This window comes from Galendromus occidentalis, unplaced genomic scaffold, assembly GCF_000255335.2.
Source record: "Galendromus occidentalis unplaced genomic scaffold, Mocc_1.1 scf7180000077524, whole genome shotgun sequence".
NCBI classification, from domain to species: Eukaryota; Metazoa; Arthropoda; class Arachnida; order Mesostigmata; family Phytoseiidae; genus Galendromus; species Galendromus occidentalis.
The window spans coordinates 2313657-2334088 of record NW_003805512.1 but is presented as its reverse complement, the minus strand read 5'-3'; the positions used below and the strand labels follow the sequence as shown (position 1 = coordinate 2334088).

The 20432-nt window shown below is 51.2% G+C and overlaps 3 protein-coding genes across 3 annotated transcripts; 1 reads left to right on the top strand and 2 right to left on the bottom strand.

The window, feature by feature from the left end:
- Nucleotides 1–1369: 1369 nt before the first annotated feature.
- Nucleotides 1370–4166, bottom strand: LOC100909138 (nuclear valosin-containing protein-like). Its single transcript, XM_003747778.2, has 6 exons — nt 3978–4166; nt 3658–3861; nt 3387–3577; nt 3026–3253; nt 2737–2934; nt 1370–2635 (listed from the first exon to the last, which is right to left on the bottom strand). The coding sequence occupies exons 1-6, from the start codon at nt 4015–4017 to the stop codon at nt 1370–1372; spliced, it is 2127 nt and encodes a 708-aa protein (XP_003747826.1). The 5' UTR covers nt 4018–4166.
- A 3076-nt stretch (nt 4167–7242) lies between these two features.
- On the top strand, nt 7243–10986 carry LOC100905695 (uncharacterized). The gene is made up of 2 exons (XM_003747594.3): nt 7243–7254; nt 8969–10986. The coding sequence occupies exon 2, from the start codon at nt 9006–9008 to the stop codon at nt 10890–10892; it is 1887 nt and encodes a 628-aa protein (XP_003747642.3). The 5' UTR covers nt 7243–7254; nt 8969–9005; the 3' UTR covers nt 10893–10986.
- A 3764-nt stretch (nt 10987–14750) lies between these two features.
- LOC100905550 (multiple inositol polyphosphate phosphatase 1) lies at nt 14751–17233 on the bottom strand. The gene is made up of 9 exons (XM_029112721.1): nt 16901–17233; nt 16685–16813; nt 16500–16592; nt 16157–16356; nt 15884–16052; nt 15548–15752; nt 15322–15450; nt 15097–15212; nt 14751–14960 (listed from the first exon to the last, which is right to left on the bottom strand). Exons 1-9 carry the CDS (start codon nt 17136–17138, stop codon nt 14764–14766), a joined length of 1476 nt encoding a protein of 491 aa, XP_028968554.1. The 5' UTR covers nt 17139–17233; the 3' UTR covers nt 14751–14763.
- Nucleotides 17234–20432: the final 3199 nt, after the last annotated feature.

Sequence of the window (20432 nt, the reverse complement as noted above, 5' to 3'; positions counted from 1 at the left end):
ATTTCGGAATTCGAGGGGTCGCATCGAGGATTCGAGGTCCGCGAAGGGGTGAGCCCTCTGAACAGGAATCCTGAGCTTGGCGCCCCCCGAACCGAATGCTGAATCGTCCGCATGCACCGGCAGTGAGGAACTTTTCCTCATGGGGACTTCCCTGACGGAGAAGTGCGCGACGGGGAGCGTGACCGAGGGAGTGAATTCGCCTCGGAGATGTCTGAACAGAAAACGCTCCTGATGAATACGAGCCATTCTTATCACTCAACTTGTGCCTCAGTAGATTCCTATGGTCTTGAGTATATCGATCGAGCAACACCATGCAGGATAATGGGAAGCGGGGACAATGTGCGAGGGGACCTCTAGGGATGCGCTCGTCTGATGGAGCCGATGGTGGAATCGAGTACGCGAGAAAATGCACTACGGCTCCGAGTCCCTCGATTTTTTGATCAGCCCCGCTAAAGACTCTCACAGCGTCCATCCGGTGAAATATCAGCAGCACATCGCTCAGCGATTGTTTCTGGTTGCCTCGCTCGTTATGTGTCGGCAATCTGCTTCTGGTGAGACTTTCCCCCGCGAGAGCCGGGCAGCGCCCTTTAATATCACGGTATGCCTCGGGGAGACGCCCTCAGGCTGACTCGTCCGCGAGCAGAATCCTGAGCTGATGAGCGACGGGGTCCGTGAAACTAGTGGAATGTACGGTCTATAAATACAAAGAACACGCTGGAGGTTCGATCCGGCGACTACTGCCTCTTCATTTGAAGAATAAGAAAAGCGGTGATCGTTTTCTGGCACACGTCGTACACACGTTCGTACAGTTTCACATGGAACGTTACACCTTCCTAAAGCGTGTAAACTCATGCTCAGACCGTGAATACAATTCATTGCAGTCCCCTGTGGAAGAAAAGAATGCGGGTCGAGTCCAGTCAGGACTTCAATCACTCCGATGCGGCAACCTTGCCGGCCTACAACGAAAGAGCCTCAAAACGTGGTTGTGATGGCTCCATCATGTTCAATGAGCACGGATGTACTATAGATGCACGCAAATCTGTGGGTTTCCCATGATGGGGCATTGAAGAATGCAGTTCACCGCAACTGCTGAATTATTCCATTACAGGGGAGTCGGCGAGATAGACCCAGCGAGACCCCCGAAGATCAAAGCCTAGCGCGGTGTCGGATGCGGCTTCAGTCGATGAATAGTAGACACCTCTGATAATTTTCACGGCAGAGACCTGCGCACCCCGGTCTCCTATCGACCCCGCTTTGACGATCGGTCATCGAGTCCCATCCGGGAAATTTCGTCTCATTGATGGTAAACGTCTGACGCGATCGATTGAAGGTGCATTCCGAAATGAAGAATCCGCTTCTCATATCTCAGTCAGGCAAATTTTATTCTCTTCTCTGTCGTTCTCAATTTGGAGGTTCTCATTTTATCGACTGCCTCGAGGAAATGATTTTCATTCAAGATCACAGCTTTCGTGGGATCTGCTCTGAGCTGTTGGGTCAAAGCACTTATAGAGGCCGTTTTGACCAAAGATGCGAGCTCGGCACCAGAGAAAGCTTCGGTGAGATCTGCGATCGCTGCGAGACTGATCCCCTCTATTTTCGGTTTAGTGGAGTTTTTAGTCAAGGCGCGAAGTATGTCTTCTCTATCATCTCTGTTGGGTAGACCCACGTGAATGATGTGATCCAAGCGACCGGGTCGCAGCATCGCTTTATCGATTATATCGGGCCGATTCGTGGCGGCGAGAACGAATACCTGCTTGCGTGCCTCCAGCCCGTCCATTTCTGTGAGGAGTTGGTTTACGACTCGAGAAGTTGAGCCCCCGTCTCCGGATTCAGAGCGCCGCGGACAGAGTGCATCTAGCTCATCGAAAAATATCACGCATGGAGCCGAGGCCCTAGCTCTCTGGAATACCTGACGGATCGCTTTTTCACTCTCACCCACGTACATATTCAGGAGCTCTGGACCTTTCACAGATATGAAATTGATGCCACTTTCGTTGGCCACAGCTTTGGCGATCAGCGTCTTCCCGCACCCCGGAGGTCCATGCATCAAGATGCCGGTGGATGTGTTGAGACCCAGAGCTTCGTATCGTTCTCTATGCTTCACTGCCGACAGAACGTAAATGTTTAGAGTTTCTCGAATGTCTTTCATGGCACCGACGTCTTTCCAAGTCACGTCTGGGACCGTAGCGAAACCTTCTCGTTTAGCTGATGGTTGAACGAGTTGGATTGCATCCAAGAAATCCTGCTTGAAAATTTTAAGCTCGTTCAGTTCTTCTTGACTGAGATTCCAGTCCGACATGAGTGTCCTGATACTCTGTTCCAGAAGGGATCGTGGTCCCGCCCCGCCGTCTTCGAGCCTCGTCTCGATGGATTTGATCAGTCTTTTCACTGCGAGAGATGTCGCTTCCCGGGTGAGGTCTTGAAGATCCGCTCCAACGAACCCTGGTGTAAGGTGCGCGATGTGGTCGAAATCGAAATCGTTCTCGAGACGGAGCGATCTGCACAAAACTCGCAATATTGACGATCTCGAAGCTTCGGTGGGGATACCGAGCGAAACTTCGCGGTTGAATCGACCCGCTCGACGCAGAGCCGGATCGAGGCTATCGAGGCGATGTGTGGCTCCAACCAGCAGTACCTGCAATGAGATCCGCGGAATCCCAAACAAAATTCTTTCCGGGACGGACCCTCAGGATTTTCAAAGTGGAATGAAGTGGAGATGCCAGCGAAGATTCATACCTCGTTTTCAAGTTCCCGAGAGCTCAGGTCGTCGATGCAAGTCAGAAGCTGAGCAACAATCCTTTTCTCCATTTCTCTCTGCGCATTTTCTCTTTTTGGAGTCACGGCATCGATCTCATCAATGAAGAAAATGCACGGTGCGGCGTTCACAGCTTGTTCAAACAGTTCGCGGATCCGTTGCTCCGATTCCCCGGAAACCTAAGGAAGGATCATTCTGCCCGCTCAGTATCATCATCCATCCCATAATGTTTTCACAATTCGAACGACAGGTAGACAGGGTCGTACTCACTCCGGCCACTATTTCGGGCGCTGACACTTTCAGGAGGGGAAGCTTCAATTGTCCTGCGATCGCGGAGACTAACATCGTCTTCCCGCAGCCGGGAGGACCATGAATCAGGAAACCTCTCGGGGGCAATATGCCGAAATTGCTGTAGATTTCGGGATGCTTCAGGTGCGTCAGGAGATGCACAATTTCGACGAGCTCTTTCTCCATGCCTCCCATGTCAGCAAAGGTTATCTGTGGGGAAGGAGTCTATGAGCGAAAAAATTCCATCGACCTCACTCCGGCAGGGATTTCCCGCGAAATTCCCAGCTAATTGATGATTAATGAAACGTTGGAGCCTCCTGATACCCAAGGAGTCAATCATTACCGTAGGTGTCAACAATGGAACTTCTTTCTCCCGCTCTCTTTTTCTTTTCTTCACCAAGGCTTGCTCAATTTCTCCGTCAACATCTGCTTCTGCCTTCCTTTTATTGCTGGCTCCGCTCTTCTTGGAATCTCCCTCAGCATCCTTCGGTGCTGAGTACAAGTTTGTCAAGGCCTTGTTTGCATTGTTGTTCACTGGAAAGAGAAGGTTCCAATCTCGAGGACAGGGGGAACCCAATTGGGCAGAGCTGTCATCGCGAGGACCGGATGCCTACCGCTTCTATTCGCCTCCGCTAGCTCCTCGTCGACATCCAACACGCGGAAGTACTCCACCACGTGGGAGCGGAATATCGCTCTTTTCCGTCGATCGTATTCAGGAAACTTCCGACGCAGCACATCTGTTAGGTCATCAGCATCGAGAATCCGGCCGTTCGACTCAACGATGGCGTTCTTGCACCGTTTCATGAGGATCGGGTCGACTGGAAAGCAGAATATACTGTCATTCCACCGGCATGTGCGTGGGTAAAGCGGGTGGCATTCCTGCAGGAAATTCGGATTCGATGGCAGCGTTCTAATTTTAGAGCGGCGTACTCACTCCTTCTGAGTTCTCGGAACATGACGCGGTCTTTGGGCATCGTCTTAGAATTCCGGATTCCGAAGACTGAGACGTTCAGATTGAGACAAGGCAGTCCATCTCCGCGGAAATACTATAAACTCTGACTGAGATTCGTCATTCGTCATAAATCCCGAGCGCGATACATCGGAGAGAGTATTCGAATGTTATGGTTTTCGGCGCACGTGTTTTCATTGTTTATGTCTCTCACGGGCGGGAATTTCAAATGTTTTCGCGACGTCCATGGACGGAATGCGCAAGCTGGTTTTGAACGTTCGCCGCCGAAGATCGAGCCGATCGCTCGCGGGTTCGGGAAGCAGTGCTTCTCGAGTAGGGGAAAGGATGAAGAGCTCAGATCGAACACTGAGAGTCGTAGGCTCCAGCACCATGTCCAGTAGATTTCCTACGAGATGTGCGCTCATTGCATCTGTTGGTTTGGGTCCAGACTCCTCATGGCACTCCGACGTGAGGATTATATAGGAGGGAACCATATAATTCGGAGGAGGGGGGGCTCATCACCAAAGAACGAAGTTCGAGCTTGATACTGCCAGAAGGAGAACTTTGGCTTTCATTGAGGAACAGACGATTTATTGCATCGTGAATCATGCTCTGCTCGCGTTTCGAGATCTCCGCGCGGCTGTACCGGCGACCCGTCTGGTGAGATCGGTCGTCGACCTCTTGATAATAGTATAATAGTGTTGATCTAGAGCGGACGGTGCTTCGGTGTCCTCTCTGACGGCGGGAGATCTCTCCTTCATTTGAATCGGTGCCGGGAACCCGGACTTCATGACCATCTACATGACCATCTATCCCTTGATACATGATTCACTTCTGATTCCGTCACAGCTTCCGTTTGCATATGCATCGACGAATATTTATCAGACGAATTCTTCTCCGTCTCTGTGGCCTTCTAATGTAAGAGGCGGTGCTCCTGTCGTTGCTCCTATCTCGCTCTCGGAATCGCATTCCAGAAATACCTGCCATCATGCTGTCATGGATAGCATGCAGCGAGCCGAGTAAGTTCAGCGAGGTTGCTGCAGACGCCAAGGGAGATGAGGTTTCGCATGGGAGAGACTCGTCTCCGAAATCGCGGCGAGTCGGATGGTGCCTGGCGGATAAGCGGAAGAAAGTCATCGGGACTGTCTCCCGAAGCGCTTCGCGCCGAGCGGTCGTGATATCTTCTGCTGCTCCTTAACGCCGGATAGGGAAGCGGTGATCCGAGCGGGCACTGTAGAGCGCTTGCTCCCAGTTTCTCCTTTGATGAGAACAACACTCTTTCCGTTTCTTTCTCTCAACAAAGAAGCGCATTGCTCCGCATTTCTTGCCAGAAGCCCAGAAGATCCGCTACCAAGCATGTGATTGGCAAGGGACGACGGACGGCGTCGCTCTCATATCGTGTATCTCCGCTGTGCTCCCTTAGAGGCTTTCTTCTGTTTGTGCCTGTCTGGTCTTCGAACTCGGGAATTGAATTGTCGAGCCTCCGATGATAATTGCTCAGACGGATGGAGAAATCATGTTGCGATCATGATGCTGGTCTGTCTGTCCGGAGGAGCTCGGTAAGGAGGAATTTTCTTGCTGCATGAGAGTTACGTAATCGAATCGTATCCTAGGCGGAGATGGCGACGAGAACTCGGGTTGCGCCACGCTGAGCGAGTGTTCTCCTCCGGCTCAACTCGGAACTTTGTTTGATGGTCAAACTTTCGGGAGGTTTCAATTACCTACTTGAATAAAATTACTGGTTCAAGATACGAATCGGGGCATTCTGGAATGCCACGTTTCCCAAACATTCTGGGGTTAGCACTCTATACGCGAGAGTCGCCAAGGACCAAGTATGCTTTGGGCGGCCATCGATCGGGAGATTCAGGAAGACGGAGATAACGCACCGTCGGGGCGCAGGTTTCTCGCAAGCTCAGGCCACGAATGCCCACGAAATCACAAGAAGAATAAAACACGGGACGTGGACCTTGTATCGCCGTTCTGATCTGCGTCCGAGACGGTTTCCGTCTCGGTGATGAGTCGGCGCTCCCCGGGATATCGCAAGAGACAGATTCTCCTCGAGAGGGTTTTTTCCCAACTTGAGAGATCTCGGCAGGGGAACCCTCATCAGATAGCAATTCGTTTGTAACTCTGGAACCACGACGGTCCTGGCTTTGGACGCAAGCTCCGAGATGGAAAGCCAGTTAGGGATCATGCGGCAACGGAAGCATGGCTAAAGTCTCGCACTGGATATGACCCTGAAATCAGCTGCTCACAATTCTCCGGGCCAATGGGACGTTAGACGAAATGTTGATGGAGCCGAGCTCGCAGTCCCCGCATCAGAATGCACAGTGAAAGCACATAGGAGCGTTTTCCACCTGCTAAGCTCCGACTTCATCATTGGCCCGCGCTTCAGTGAGCGAGCGTTTCTACCTTAGACTTTTCTACCTCGAACCCGGTGCATAGCTGCTTTCATTGCTTGGCGAGGCCCCGCGCCTGGGCCTTTCTGATTCGAAACCTGCCAAGGTCCTCGTCAATCTTTTTCCGCTCATCGGGACAGCCGTAAGTTGCATGAAGAAGTGACGGCATTTCTCCTTCGGAACGAGGCATCCCGGTTTTATGGTGAGCACCTTGTAGTTTAGCGACCCGTAGTTCCAGCCGCTACGGTCCGGTACTGCCACCACGATTTTGTAGGGCAAGGCCAGCGCTCGCTTCCGAGAGAGTGGGGCGGCGCCAATACCGATGCGTCGCTTGAGCACCGTGACCATACCAGGTTCGAATATTGCGGAGGTCGTCTGAGAGGAATTTCAATAGATGAGTCCCTCCAAACCCTCTGATATGTGGATGTGTTTAAGCTCCGGCGCCGCGCACTCGTGCGGAATGAACGCGTCTCCAGGTACAGCTCAGATAGATTCCACCTGAGTTCCAGTACATACGCGAAGACCACGTAGATAATTGTTGGAATAATCCTCGCGTAAGCTCCCCGGAAATCTGCGTGACGGAGGCTCCGAGTTTGGACCTCTGGTTCCGGCCTGAGACGCGGAACCCAAATCGCAGCGCCACGATGCTGTAGTAATTCCATTCATTTCCAGCTCACCGGAGCGAACAGTTCGCGGCCGTGATGCCTGAGCTTCTGCTGCCATCGGCCGAGGTCCGCTGATGGCTTGGATGCCGCAATCGTGTGTGTACCTTCCTCGAACCTAATACCCTGCCTGAGATCTCGAAACGATCTCAACGATGGGCGTGTTGCTCTACGAGGCTATCGTCTGCGAAGATTTCTGAAGTGAGTAAGGACAAGCTGTAGGCAACGTGTTAGAGCGTACTAGAAGGAAATTCCGATTCGAGAATCCTTATGGTATTATCGAAGCTTCCTCGGAATTCACAGCATGTTGGAGCATGTTGGAGAGGAGCGAGTGCTCTGAGAGCCCAGAGTGCACGTCGAGCGGTCTCACTGAGAAACTGCCGTTCATAAAGAGACGCCCGGTAGGCGAGCCTCGGCAGCCAAGGTTGCAGTATTGTATAAGCTCGACATGGGATCAAGCGGCGTACCGACCGAGATTCGCGTCTTTCTTCCGTGAGGATCGCAGAGAGATTGGAGGAATGAATGGGGATGATTAATTGTCGTCTGAGCAGTCACGACTACTCTCACTACCGCAAACCTTCGGTATAAGGAATCATCACATGTGCATTGAGCTCGCGATCGTCTGAACATGCGCATGACTCATTAGCTAATCAGGCTGAATGGCGTTACCCGCTGCGGCTAATGCCCGACTACCCTTGCAATCATCGCTCTATGTTCTGGCCCGTAAGGTCTCCCATCACGGCACGACTCGTTGGTAGAGCTGCGAATTCGACTATGGAACATCGTCACATCGAGGAACTCTCAGACGAAGCGGAAACGCAGGAAGATAAAAAAATGGGGAACCTGTCAGTGAGTCTATCTGGGGTATCTATGAATAAAACTCCCTGACTGGCGGAAGATATGAAGTAGTGGAGGCAAACATCGAGGAGATTTGGCGTGGCGGGAATCCAGCATGACGGCGCCTAGGCGTCTATCGGTCCAGGACACATCCGCTGCATCGCCTCACAATGATTGGGAGCTCCAAGGGCCTAGATGTGGAATTGGTGCTTATTAGTGATAGAGGGCACCGTTTCCCGAAAGGAGTTTCCGTTTTTTCTGAGTCAGCTGGCACTCTCGTTCATTTGCGAGCTATATGAAGTATTTTTTTTCTCGATTAGTGCACCCATTTATCTTTCATGAACATTCCATGAATATTTCACGTCAATGTGCTATGTGGACGATTGCGACAGCCGATTCGGTATTACCCTGGCACAGTATGCCTTTCGAGATATTCGCCATGCAGCGACTTACGGCCGACTTTCGTTTACCTGGTCCCGAGCCTCATCCTTTGGCCGTAGTGCGCTCTTCTCGACCTCGAGCTGCTCGGAGAAGATAGCTGATGCTGCCTTATAGCTTTTGGAACTACTAGAATCAGTCTTCCGATCTGGTATGTCGAAGTACGTCCTGCAAGTTTGTTCTCCCCCCCCCCCCCGTAGAACTGGATGCTCATGATGGTCAGATCGTTCCAACAATGGCGATCGGGGAACCGGTTCCCAGTCGGAATGAGCATCTCGGGCAAACGTCAAGCTGAATGATATTGGAAATGAGTTGCAGTGAGCGAAACCAGGATGGCTATGGTCCAATATGCTGCTGTCAAGCTTTTTCGCTTCTGTTTCTCCTCGGGTTGCTCGGAGCGCAGCAATGGGGCTCTCCGGAACACTCGCCTCCTTCCCCTCGGTCGGCTCAGGGACCTTCGGGTTCTATTCCGCCAGGAGTCTTGACCTCTGGGACATAGTATTCTCTAACCGATTCAGCATTTCCGAATTGATCCGGATCCCTCCATACCTACACTCCAGCAAGAGGATGAGGAATTTTAGTCATCGGTTCCAAAATTCACCCACGGCAGACTCAGTACAATATTCTTTCCCCTTTTCAGTTCCCTCATCGAGCTGAGAGAGCAAGCCCGAGCCGCGATGGATTTCATCAAGCTCCGCTGGAAGAAAACTCACCTCGCGCTAGGGATTTGTCTCATTTTCGGCTTCATGCTGTTCTACAGCAGGGTATCTCAGGACCCGAGTCTCATAAGGAGAGCCGGGTTCGAGCAGAACAGCAATTCATCCTTGATCTCCGCTCCAGGGCTGCTCCTAAAAACTTCGACTTGTAATATCCCTGACTTTGATCCCTGGGACAGCCTGGTTTGGAAGATGTTTCTGAATCACAAAGTAAAACATTGTCCTAAAGCTTCCCCTTTCTTCATCGAGGCCGTGGTGAAGGGCTCTCACGCAGTGCCTCATTTATCTGAAGATGTACTATGGAAGTTCTACAGATTGAAGAAAGAGAATCTACGTTGTGTATATAAATCGGTTGTGAGGGAAGATACTGCGATTGTGCGAGACAACGAGTTCCGTCTCCAGGAGGGTAGAGACCTTGTATTCGATGAGCGAGTGGATTCTGAGTATCTATGGATAGAATGCTTTCGGTACGCATTCCGTGATACATTTTACGAGCAACCATTATTACTCGCTCATGCGAAGAACAAGAGCCGTAAGCCCGATGAGTCGATGCCGAACGTCTTAGTTCTGGGCCTTGATTCAGTGTCTAGATTGAATTTCCATAGGCTTATGCCTAAAACCAGAGACTTCCTCTTGAAGGAGCGACGAAACACTACAGTAGAACTCCTCGGATATAACAAGGTCGGTTTGAATTCTGGTCCGAATCAAATACCTTTACTGACGGGCAAACGATTCAGGCCGAAGGGGCTATATGAAACTGTGCGCAATGGTTACGTCGATAACATGACCGCCTACTTATGGCAAGATTATCAGCGAGCGGGGTATTCGACCTTATTTCTGGAGGAACAGTGGAACTACGGCTTGTTTGTTTGGCCTGAGCTCCATGGTTTTCTTCGTGTGCCCACCGATTACTGGCCCCGGCCCATAATGCAAGCGATCGATAGAAGCCCGTTGAAAGCAAAGCTCGGCTCAAACATTTGTATTGGACCGAGACTTGCGGCGGCAACCTACCTCGACTACCTGTCGGATCTTTTCCGCCTCTCGCCGTCCGAGCATTTATGGCTTTACGCCTGGTTCAGTGAGCTGTCGCACGATGACCTCAAGGGAGCTGAGAGAGCGGATGAGTCTTTCTACAATTTCTTCAAGGAGCTGGCGAGGGACGGGCACATGGATAACACAGTCATATTTTTCCTAGCTGATCATGGTTTCCGGTTTGGAAACCTACGCCATTTCCCTCTCGGTCGATACGAAGATCAATTACCTTTCGGGTTCGTTCTACTGCCCGAAAGACTCATGCGCACCGACTCCATCAGGACGAACCTCGACGCGAATAGCCAAAAGCTGGTCACTGTTTACGATCTGTATAAAACTATGCGGGATTTGGTGCTGCCCGAACCGAGCTCAACCGACAAAGTTGCATATAATATTTTTACCGAAGTGATACCCTCCGACCGCACATGCGCGGAAGCGCAGATTGATTTAGAGTATTGTTCCTGTTACCACACGATCACAAATGAGCCGCTGGATCCGGCGCTGAAGCTCAGACTGGGTAATGTTCTCGTATCGAAGTTGAATAATGAGCTAGATCGGAATAATGATACGAGATGCAGGCGATGGAAGTTGAAGTCTGTCGATGAGGCTTCGCTCCTCTTCGAGAAGTCGGTCCCACAGAACGCGTTCCGTGTGGCGGTGACAACAGACCCACCCGCGAATTTCGAAGCATGTGTCCATCAGCTCGAAGATGGTAGCTTATTGCTACAATCCAATCCGGACCGCACGGATTATTACAGCGAACATGCGCGTTGCGTCATGCCCTCACCATACGAGCGGTTCTGCTTTTGTAAGTAAGTTCCTCCGACCTGTATGAGGTGGTATTGAAACCCTCGCGGGCATGCGACGCGGTTAAAATCGGCTTTCCGGGGCACGACAAACCAGAGTACCATAAAAAGTGAAACCTCGGAAAAATAAAAATGATGTCGATTGGAGATAGAGATGCGTCCACTGGAAAATGATGCACAAGGTTATATGATCCCAGCGTTTCTTGTCTAGAATTTTGAATAAATATGCCGCGAAGCGATGAATCATCTGATCGGAGAATACTTGCAGTCTTCGTCTTCTAATTTCCAGCTCTCCGAGACTGGCAGAGAATACTCCAAGCCCGCGTGCGCTCGGAAATTCAAATTTTCACGGGGTTCATCCCATCCCTTGACTGGCCTTCCTCGTCACCCCATGACATACACTTGTAGAGTCACGCGCCAGCTCCCGGATGTCGAGGCAGTACACTTTTTATTGAATCGAATAAGGAGCCGCAATAGCTCCTTGAGCTCATATAATAACACATTCAAAACATTGACTCAATCGTTCGAAGAAAGTGGATCTCCGCTTGGAGTAAGGAGATTTCATCGGATTCGGAACTACTTCTTTCGTCCCTTGGATTCTGAAGACGGAATACTCCCCGAGATTCAGAGCTTCATCACTTCGCGCTCTTGGAATGAGAACAGAACCGAGACCCGGAGGTGGCCCAAGATAGTTCTTCTGCAGGAAGCTATTCGACATCTTCCCGCTGCCGAGTCCCTTGCCGGGGGCTCTTGGCTTGCGCTCAATTTTCACGCTGGAGACTCTGTTGGAAGTCAGACTTTCTATTCGGTCCTCGTCGATTCGATCTTCGCTATCTCCTTCAGCATCCTCGTTCGGAGCCATCTCTTCCGCCGATTCCTTCCGGTCCTTTGTGGTTTCCAGGGCACTCGGATTGCCTCTCGAGGGCGCTGATGATGAACACGAGATAGATTGGCGAACGTAGACAACTTCGTTGGCGGATATACAAGGATAGTTCCATTTTCTCCGCGAGTCGTCTGCTGGATCACCCCTCCAAGAACAACAGCTGGCTCCGATGCTCTTGATTCGAGGTATATTCGATATATTCGAACCGTTCAATACGTCCAGAGCAGAGTCAGACCGAGTAACTCCTTCTCCCAATCTCGAGTGGGACAATAAATTCATCAGGCATCCATCCCAACGCCGAGCCGAGGAGGACCTCAAACCGGCAATTGAGCTTAGAGGTCCGAGTAGCCCGACGTCAGTCAGAGCTATCTGATGACGAGATTGGCCGAATGACCTCACAATGAACGACAAGAAAAGCAAGTATGGATACCTTGTCTGCTTTAGTATGGATATCTCTGTCATTCACTACAATGTCACATTTTCGGTAGGCAATCTTTCCGGTAGAGGTGGGATTTCCCTTCATTCCGTTGAATTTACATTCTTATGATCTCTGTGTCTCGCCCGCAGAGGAAGAACTAAAAAAGTCGAGTTCCGGAGCAAGGACTCGCGTCATTTCTCGTGGGATATACTGCCACCCCTGTGGCATGCTTCTCAGTATGCCCATCAAATGCGCAGAGAAAATGACTGAGGCCGCGTATGGTCCTCATGCATACCCCCGAGATCGTCTCGATCCAGACACTTCAATCTGTCTGAGGGTAAGAATCATGACGCGTTTCCTCGAGGCTCTCGGCCTCCCGCATGACGACCGCGAAATTTCGGAGGAAGGAGCTTCGGAGTTCTCCCTGGAGTGCCCCACCGCACGATACTGCTTGTGACCCCTGTCTTTGAAGGCGAAATCTCAAATGCAGAGAAGCAGGCATATCATTCGAAAGTTTCTGACAGCGATGCTCCACAGCTCATCCCGGGAGAACCGTTCATGACTTCTCCTGCTAGTGTCGGCGAAACCTAGTTCCTGTTGCGACCGAATCTCACTCAGTGTGTTTCCGGGCGGGCAGCTCCATCCCTGAGTTAGATTCAGCGACTCTACCGCGCGGGTCTCCCTTCCTGACTAGTCAGCGGTAGACCAGGAGCCTCGACAGACCTCGGAGAGTTATCTTCGACGTGAATTCATTTTATCTTCTCAGCGAGCGGGAATTCCAGCCAGAAGCGACACCAAGGCCTACGTCAAGGGAGCCAGAAAACCCGTCCTTGACTCACCAATCAAGGATGTTCAATGGATGTGTGCGGCATAGGAACAATCTCACTCACTCAGATACGGACGCCTTCCCCGGCATTCCACACCCCTCAGCTACTGTTCGAGGATATCAACGTTCCAACGTCACCGAGAGTGGTACATGGCTCTCTGACGACAGAAACACCGATCCTGATGTCAGCTGGGATGACCATCCTTAGTCCCTTGGTTCGATAAGGAGGAACGCGGGGAGACGTGCTGTATGTATGATATATGTATGAGCCGAATCAAAATCCCACTTCTTCCCCTCTGGGCGCAGCATGATGGAGGCTGAAGAATATGTCGTCCCTGACAGTCAACCCGAGTCCAGCCCAGTTCATGCGTGGAACCCCTCCTCCGGGAAATCGTTCGAGTCGGATGAGGAGCAGAAAATACGCGCCGCGAAAAATGATGCTCCGGACCGGTGCCGCTCGAGATCGTCCCTGGAGTTGGAGCGCGAGATCAAGCATTGGGACGATTCCAATTTACTTGGTTTTCGGCGGTCAGATCTCTGCCAACAGATCCTATGGGAACAAAAGGAGGACATCTGGAAGGATAGTCCGGATATCCACCGATTCGGTCGACCCTAGCGACCGCGACAGTTATCACGATCCGTATCTCGTACTAGATCTCGGAGTACAGAGGATGCCATGCTCGCAGTATTTCGATTAACCATGCGCTCTGCCGCTTGAGGATCTGAAATCTGAGCCACCCGCTCATTTATGATGGGCGGGACCTTACCGGAGGCGTCATAGAGACTCCAGAACGTCGCTGACCCGAAGTTGAGAGCTCTAGAGTCTCGTGTCATGATTGAGCCCGCTTCGCGGAACAGAACTCGCTACATGGACATGTAGGTCAAATTGGAGCTTCTCTTCCCTAATATTGTGAGAAGCGTCGGTATGACGGCAATACGGAGTCGGGATCGGTGCAGCAGGATAGCGGTCAGCTTCGATTATGGAGGGTAAGTGATCAGACGCCGAGATACAACAGGCCGGAGCCTGGTGGAAGACTGATTTGCGGCGGTAAACTCTCTACGAGTCGGCAATCACCGTCCAGGTCGTCTTGAGGACGACGGCCAGAATATTTCGTTCCGATATGTTCCCTCAGGATACCATGTTTTCTTCGAAGTCTGAACCCTGGTATCGCGTCGCTCATCGGGTGGACTCGAGTGAACTGCTTGAGCAGGCTCGCTCTGTCGCTCTTCCTCCGCAAGCAGGAGAAATACAATGATCATGGTTGGAGATACCTCATTAGATGCATGAACGATGCAAGCACAGAGCTATTCCGCATCGGCGGGCGTAAAATACTCCGCCGTCGTTGGGACTCGGGTCGAATGCCGGTTCCGGATGCCGGTCGCCAAAATCGACTCAGTCAGTCAGACGCTGTGCGAGATATGTTTGCAATCGTTCCCAAATGATGCTTTTCTCGATCGGCCGCTGAATTCACCATCTCGAAGTCTAGGAGCACGGCACTGCGCGCGACCGCTCAACCATCACGAACCGGCTGGCGCTACTGTTTCTCTGTTTTCGCTAGGCAGATCAGGTATGTCCGCTGCCACAGAGATGAATCGAAGCGTCCGTAAACATGATAATTTTGTCTCGAATCGTTGGGTTTATGTATGTGTGTCTCCGATTTTATTCGACGTCAAAATCGTATTGAAATCTGTCGGCGTTTGAATCAATCAGGAGATGAAGTGCACGTTTCACATGGATTTATACACGGAGATTTTCATTTATCCTCCCAGTGCGAGTCTGGCCATTGTTCCGTCCTGGCTTTCGGCACGCAAATCTTATCGATATTACAATTCGAGAAGCGGTTTTTCGAGATGAACTCCCTCGCATCACAGAGAAAGTCGTCTTTTGGATATGAGCATTTCGGCAGCTTCACTGGTCTCTCGTTGATCAAGGTGAGGACTTTGAATGTGCCTGTGGGGGAGAAGAGGGGAGATTCGTAGGAGACGAGGAAGAATCTGGACCTCAGACCTTCCGCTCTGTGGGGCGGAGCGGTGCAGCCCCCGTGACCTCGGGAATCTGATTTGCGAGCCGCCTCATTTGTCCCTACCTTCACATTTGAATAGAACGAATCCTATGTTCGCGCTGTAGGGTGACATCTTAGCATCACGCCACTGTCTGTTCTGTACACGGTCCGTGCAGTAGTCACCTTTAATGACAAAGAGTCTCATGAGGGATCTCCCCGACTTTCCGATGGCAGAATCCGCATCGGTGTTCCGGAACGTCATTTGATTTCATTAGGCCCAGCGAAGCTTCATGTACATTGTGAGTGAACGAACCTGAAGTCAGAGGCTGTTCGTCCCTGAACAAGTCGAACGAGCCCAGCAGCTTCTTATAATCTCTTGAATGTGCCACGTAAATAACGGATTTGATGTGGGATTTTTCAGGCTCGTTCATGGCGGTCCTGGAATCGACGAAATCCGTAGTCCTCTCTCGTCATCCGTTGTGAATGGGGGGTTCGGAAAGACACTCGAGTCGGGAAGATGCTTCACAATACTGACGTGAAGAGTCCAGTGGCTTCGTTCACAATCGGGCACCCCATCTTCGGGTTGAGCGGCCTGCCGTATGAATCCTTGTAGAAATCGTAGATGTCATCGTCGTATTCTTGGACCATCATATCTTCTTTCGAGAACACGGCACACCAGGGTGACTCTCGGTCCGCTGTAAATGCGACCGCGCATTCCACAGCGATTTGACGCAGGTCGGCTATGGAGAAGAACTAGGGTCACTCGTTGACCTCGTTCGAGAAGGAGGAATCGGGGAAGGAAGCCGCAATTAGCCCGTCCTTAAGTCAGGAGGCGCGAGTTGAATTCGCGTGCGATGGTGTAGGCTCTTACAATAGGTCAGGTTTGTGTTTTCCAAGCCGAGACGACTCTTGACGTTCTGCGCGAAACGATCCGCGATTGGGCTTTTACGGAACGCTTCCGGCTCCGTGAACATCTCACGACTAGGCTTCGTGCGATTAGGCCAGACTTTGCGTTCACATGTTTTATGGAATGAAATGAGCTGCAATGGATATACGCAACGTGAGATGGTGAACAGAGGATATTCTTCTCTCCGGCATATGCATTCATATCAGGCACCATAGGACGTAATGCCGCCACACCCACCCTGACGTCCTTCTTAGGGTAGACGACGCTGTCCATCTCAGACGGATCGAAAATCCGTTCGATGAAGGCGTACAATGATTGGTTCGTCCGTATTCTATTTGAGATTCCGAATTTGAACTGTTCCTGAGCATACTTCGACGGCAGGAGCGTCGGGAACATCTTCTTGAATCTGTCAGCGATTTGATGGACGTCGGTCTCGCCTGCGAACCAGGGCTTGCGATGGTAGATCAGGGGGCTCACTGTCAAGGGACTGCCCAGCCATCATAACGACACGCGGGCAGGCTGGCAGTCTAAGTGGATGATGCACACTAGGCTGAAAATGGCTCCGAAGGATTCGACTAACCTTGTTTCATGGCCTCAGCCGCCTCCACGGTGCTATAGGTGGGCTTCCATTTTCTCAGCTCCTCGATATCTTGCTGACACAGTTTCACTTTGCCTGTTGGCGAAGGGTCGTTACGGTTGAGGAACCCGATTTTGTTCCGAATGACATAAAATCCAAGGACGCAGAATTTTCGGAGCACTCTTGACCTTTCGCAGCAGCCTCCATGGTCAGATCGCGTACACGGTATAGAATGCCCTGCATCTTCTCTACGTCGTCAGGGTCTGGATAGCGCGCGCTGTGTCGATTGAATAGGTACAACATGATGGGGGTGCAGCCTGGAAGGACACGTGAGGAACCTGTCTTTTTTTCCGAGGTCAGAGTGAAAGGATCGATCAGGCTCTGGAACCAATTTTCGAACTCACCCGGGTATTTGACCTGCTTCGCATCGCTCCCGCTGAGTCCAGTACAGATAGTGTAGTCGGTTTTTGGGCCATACCAACGGTAAGCAGACGCTTTGCTCGTGGCGTAACACGACTCAGACCCGTCGAATTCCGGATAGCACGACAGATCCTGTGTTTTATTGAAGTACAGAGCTACGGGAACGATGATAGCTATCGCAACAAGAACGGCCACCACACCGAAAATTATGGCGCGTCGCATGACGACGATTCGATCCTATAGTCGAGCACTTCAAGTTTCTCCACGTTGACTAGATCATCCGGGGACCCGCTACCCGGCAAGTGAGAACGTGGAATGGAGGCTACGTATTTAAGAGTGAGTTTATGAGCATGTGTGTGTGTATCTCCAGTGGAAAGACACTGCTCACAACAATGGAAGCCGCCAGACCAAAGTCAGGTTCATTACCCCGGACTTCCGTCTTCCCCGAGATCGACACGTCGGAAGGGGCTAATCGGCTTCATGGAAAGGGGAGGTGTGACTATGTGAAAGATTTCCGATCCGTCACTACGCGGCGCTGCTGATGATTTCATTCTTATATGGTCCACTGGATGATCCCTCTGGTGGACCGATGGGAATGACTTTCGATGATCTTGGACTTTGACTGTCATTCTTGACCTGTCATTCAGATCGTAAGGAATGCCCTCGCGACAAGCGACTGGTCGGTGGGCACCGCGCGTTCTAAAGTGGGCACTAAAATGAGGAATGGAATAACCTCCGCGACGAAACTTTCCGTCTTAGCAGAGGAGCGTCCGGGGCCCGCGCTCGTATGGCAATAAATTTTAATTTTGCCGATGATAGACCGGTAGACCTGAACGAGCCTCCGCTCGACACCCTCGAAAGAGAAGAAAGAGTCGAATGGTATCGATAGATCACATAGAACCGCTCCTTTTTATTACATCATCCTTTCACGAATATCTAACACATATTTCGAGTCATTTGTTCGACTTGATACCTTTCCGTGACCTCGCGTCACAGAGTCACATTGCGACCTCACACCGCGACGCATCTTACATTGGTCAAGTCAACTCAACCTTGAGATATATTCCCAAACGGAGGATCTCACTTCAATGAAATGCGCTTTGGCCTCTTGATATATCGTTCATTGGTCATTCAACAACTTTCTGGAACACAACGGGTCTCAACTGCGTTTCCGCGACGCAACGCCCTCTCAAGAAGGTCTCCTCTCGGGGGAAGGGGGTCGAAGCCGTTGCTGTTGGCTTCGCGCCTCATACCGCGAAGGACCTCCGCAAGCGGCCGCACTGGTATGTGATGCCACGGTCAAATACCGGGAATCGGTCGGCCTGAGCTATCGAGTCCGGTGGTCGCTCGCCGGGAGAATGTCAGCCGCCCGAGCCGAACGGCAGACTTGCTTACCAGACAATGTCGATGTGGCAATACGAGTCTGCACTCGAGTGGACCGCTTCGATTACTCGGCCGCCCGCCGCCTCTCTACGAGGAATGGATAAATCTGAACGGTAAAGCTGTCAGGGATCTTCTTCGGGAGCGACTTCAGCCGAGTCAGCAACAGACTCGAATACTCGTAGGTATGTATAACCGATTGAGGGAATGCACATGCATGACTTTCCGTCTTTTGGAATCGGGAAATCGCCATCTCCCCTGGGGGGCTTGACCTTCGAGGCATAGGGAGAGGGTTGCGAACGAGAAATGGTTGAGAACCGCTGCGCTACAAGATCGGCCGTTTAATTCGATCGAGATCAGAAGTTTTGACTTCGACGGATTACTGGCGCCGCTCAGGTCGATTTCGCTGAGCGATTCCAGCAATTGCTTCCTTTAGTATCCGTCGCGTCTTCCGCTTCCTTTCGTGCTCTAAGTCTGTCTCCACTGATAGATAACACGTGATATGCCCGGCGCTACTCGACGAGAGGCAAAAACCATGCGACAGTTCCTTTGCATATTGAGTGAGGGGAGAAATTCCTCTCGCAGGTATCGTGATTTACTTTACAATGATCTCTTGCCCTCAGTGTGCTAGGTGACGCTTCGCGAGTTATTCTTTAGACTTTATATTATAACCATCGGGGACACGCGACAGAACGATAAAGAACAATAGCCTGTGTGGTCCGCAATGAGACACACGGGGCTGGATCCATGCTCTCCTCGAGTACCTCAGAGCGGTCACATGAGTTTGCAATATTTACAGAACCTAGATACTCGGTCAATACTCCGTGTATTATATGTATTTGTGTAATTGATCATTCCATGTTCCTATAGTCTTCGACGGGCTTCTCACGCCATAAAAAGTCTGTGACTGCGACGGTTTCGAGATCATGGAAAAATCTCGAAGAATCATCTCGACCATCATTGTTTCGATCGACTTTTCGCATCATATTGATAAATAGTCCGGAGCATCCTCTTCTAAGCGAAGCTATGGACCTCGGTGATTTCATTGTGACCCTATAGGTCTCCTTCGAACGAGCCTAGCGATTCGTGACAGTGAGTGGTGTGTGTCTCTCTCTCTGAAGTTTGCCTCCTCATGAAGGATCCTGCGGCACAGAGACTTTAAAGTCACAGTCAAGAAGTCAACATGAAATACTCCATAACAATACAAGTACAACTCGTCGTCAGGCTCGACGACTACCAGCGCTACGATGGCTGCTCCACGGTCTCTAGTGATCCGTCCTCGTGAGATTCTGCTTCACCGGCGCGGAACAAGAATCTCTGAGGAACATCGAGACTCCGAGCTGCTTAATTTGTACAAAGTTCAGGCGACCTTGATAAGACATAGTCTTCACTTTCCATGATTTCTCCCTCTCGTCAGCATGAGGTGTCTTTAATGCATACATAATTACAGTGCATCCACTGGTCATTATTCATATTCGTGTCGCTATGGTTTGATCCGCCTTGCGGCCAGTGTGAATAAGATGATACGACATACAATCTCACTTAAAGGATAGGCTGGTATTCCGAAGATTGGGTCCTAGCTGAATTTCCGGCCTTGTTCTCTCTGGAGGAGCGAAAAGATAGCAAACTCACAGATCTCGCAGCATTCTCGTCCTCCCTTCGACGCGTTCTAGAGAGAGGAGAGTCAGCTCGTCTCTCCTTCAGAACGCCAAGACCCCGAGCGACTCGAGTCTTGATGAATTTACCATACTCGAAGCAGGGGAATCCAATGGGTTCATGTTTTCAGTCTGAATCCAGTCGTATCGAGGATTCGGGAGGTTCTCCCCGATCGCCATCGAGGCCCTTGTGCATGAGCTAGTACCGGACAATAGATTGCACGGGTCTGCGACGGCGATCTCCCCTTAGTGTCTGCTACTCCCGGAATTCGCTGAAGATATCATTATTCGGATTCCTCCGGCGGACGGCCGGATTTGGAGCAGCAGATTCGACGCCTTCGAGGCGGGGCTTCTCAATGCAGAGCGTTTCGGAAGATTTCTTCGAGGCGCCGAGTTCCACGGAGAGTCGGTCTAACAAATAGACCACGACGGGAACACCCATGCTCGCCCAGGTTCCCCACGCAACTTCGGACCGCTGCTC

Excerpts from the sequence above, each read along its gene's own strand:
- LOC100905550 (XM_029112721.1), bottom strand. The coding sequence starts at position 17,138 with ATGCGACGCGCCATAATTTTCGGTGTGGTGGCCGTTCTTGTTGCGATA. Across the intron at positions 15,753-15,883 it reads AAACACAAACCTGACCTATT|CCGACCTGCGTCAAATCGCT; the intron begins GTAAGAGCCTAC and ends TCTTCTCCATAG. Across the intron at positions 15,213-15,321 it reads CAGCCTCTGACTTCAGGTTC|ACTCTTTGTCATTAAAGGTG; the intron begins GTTCACTCACAA and ends ATCCCTCATGAG.
- LOC100909138 (XM_003747778.2), bottom strand. The coding sequence starts at position 4,017 with ATGCCCAAAGACCGCGTCATGTTCCGAGAACTCAGAAGGA. Across the intron at positions 3,862-3,977 it reads GTTCCGAGAACTCAGAAGGA|TCGACCCGATCCTCATGAAA; the intron begins GTGAGTACGCCG and ends TCTGCTTTCCAG. Across the intron at positions 3,578-3,657 it reads AGCGGAGGCGAATAGAAGCG|TGAACAACAATGCAAACAAG; the intron begins GTAGGCATCCGG and ends TTCTCTTTCCAG.
- LOC100905695 (XM_003747594.3), top strand. The coding sequence starts at position 9,006 with ATGGATTTCATCAAGCTCCGCTGGAAGAAAACTCACCTCGCGCTAGGG.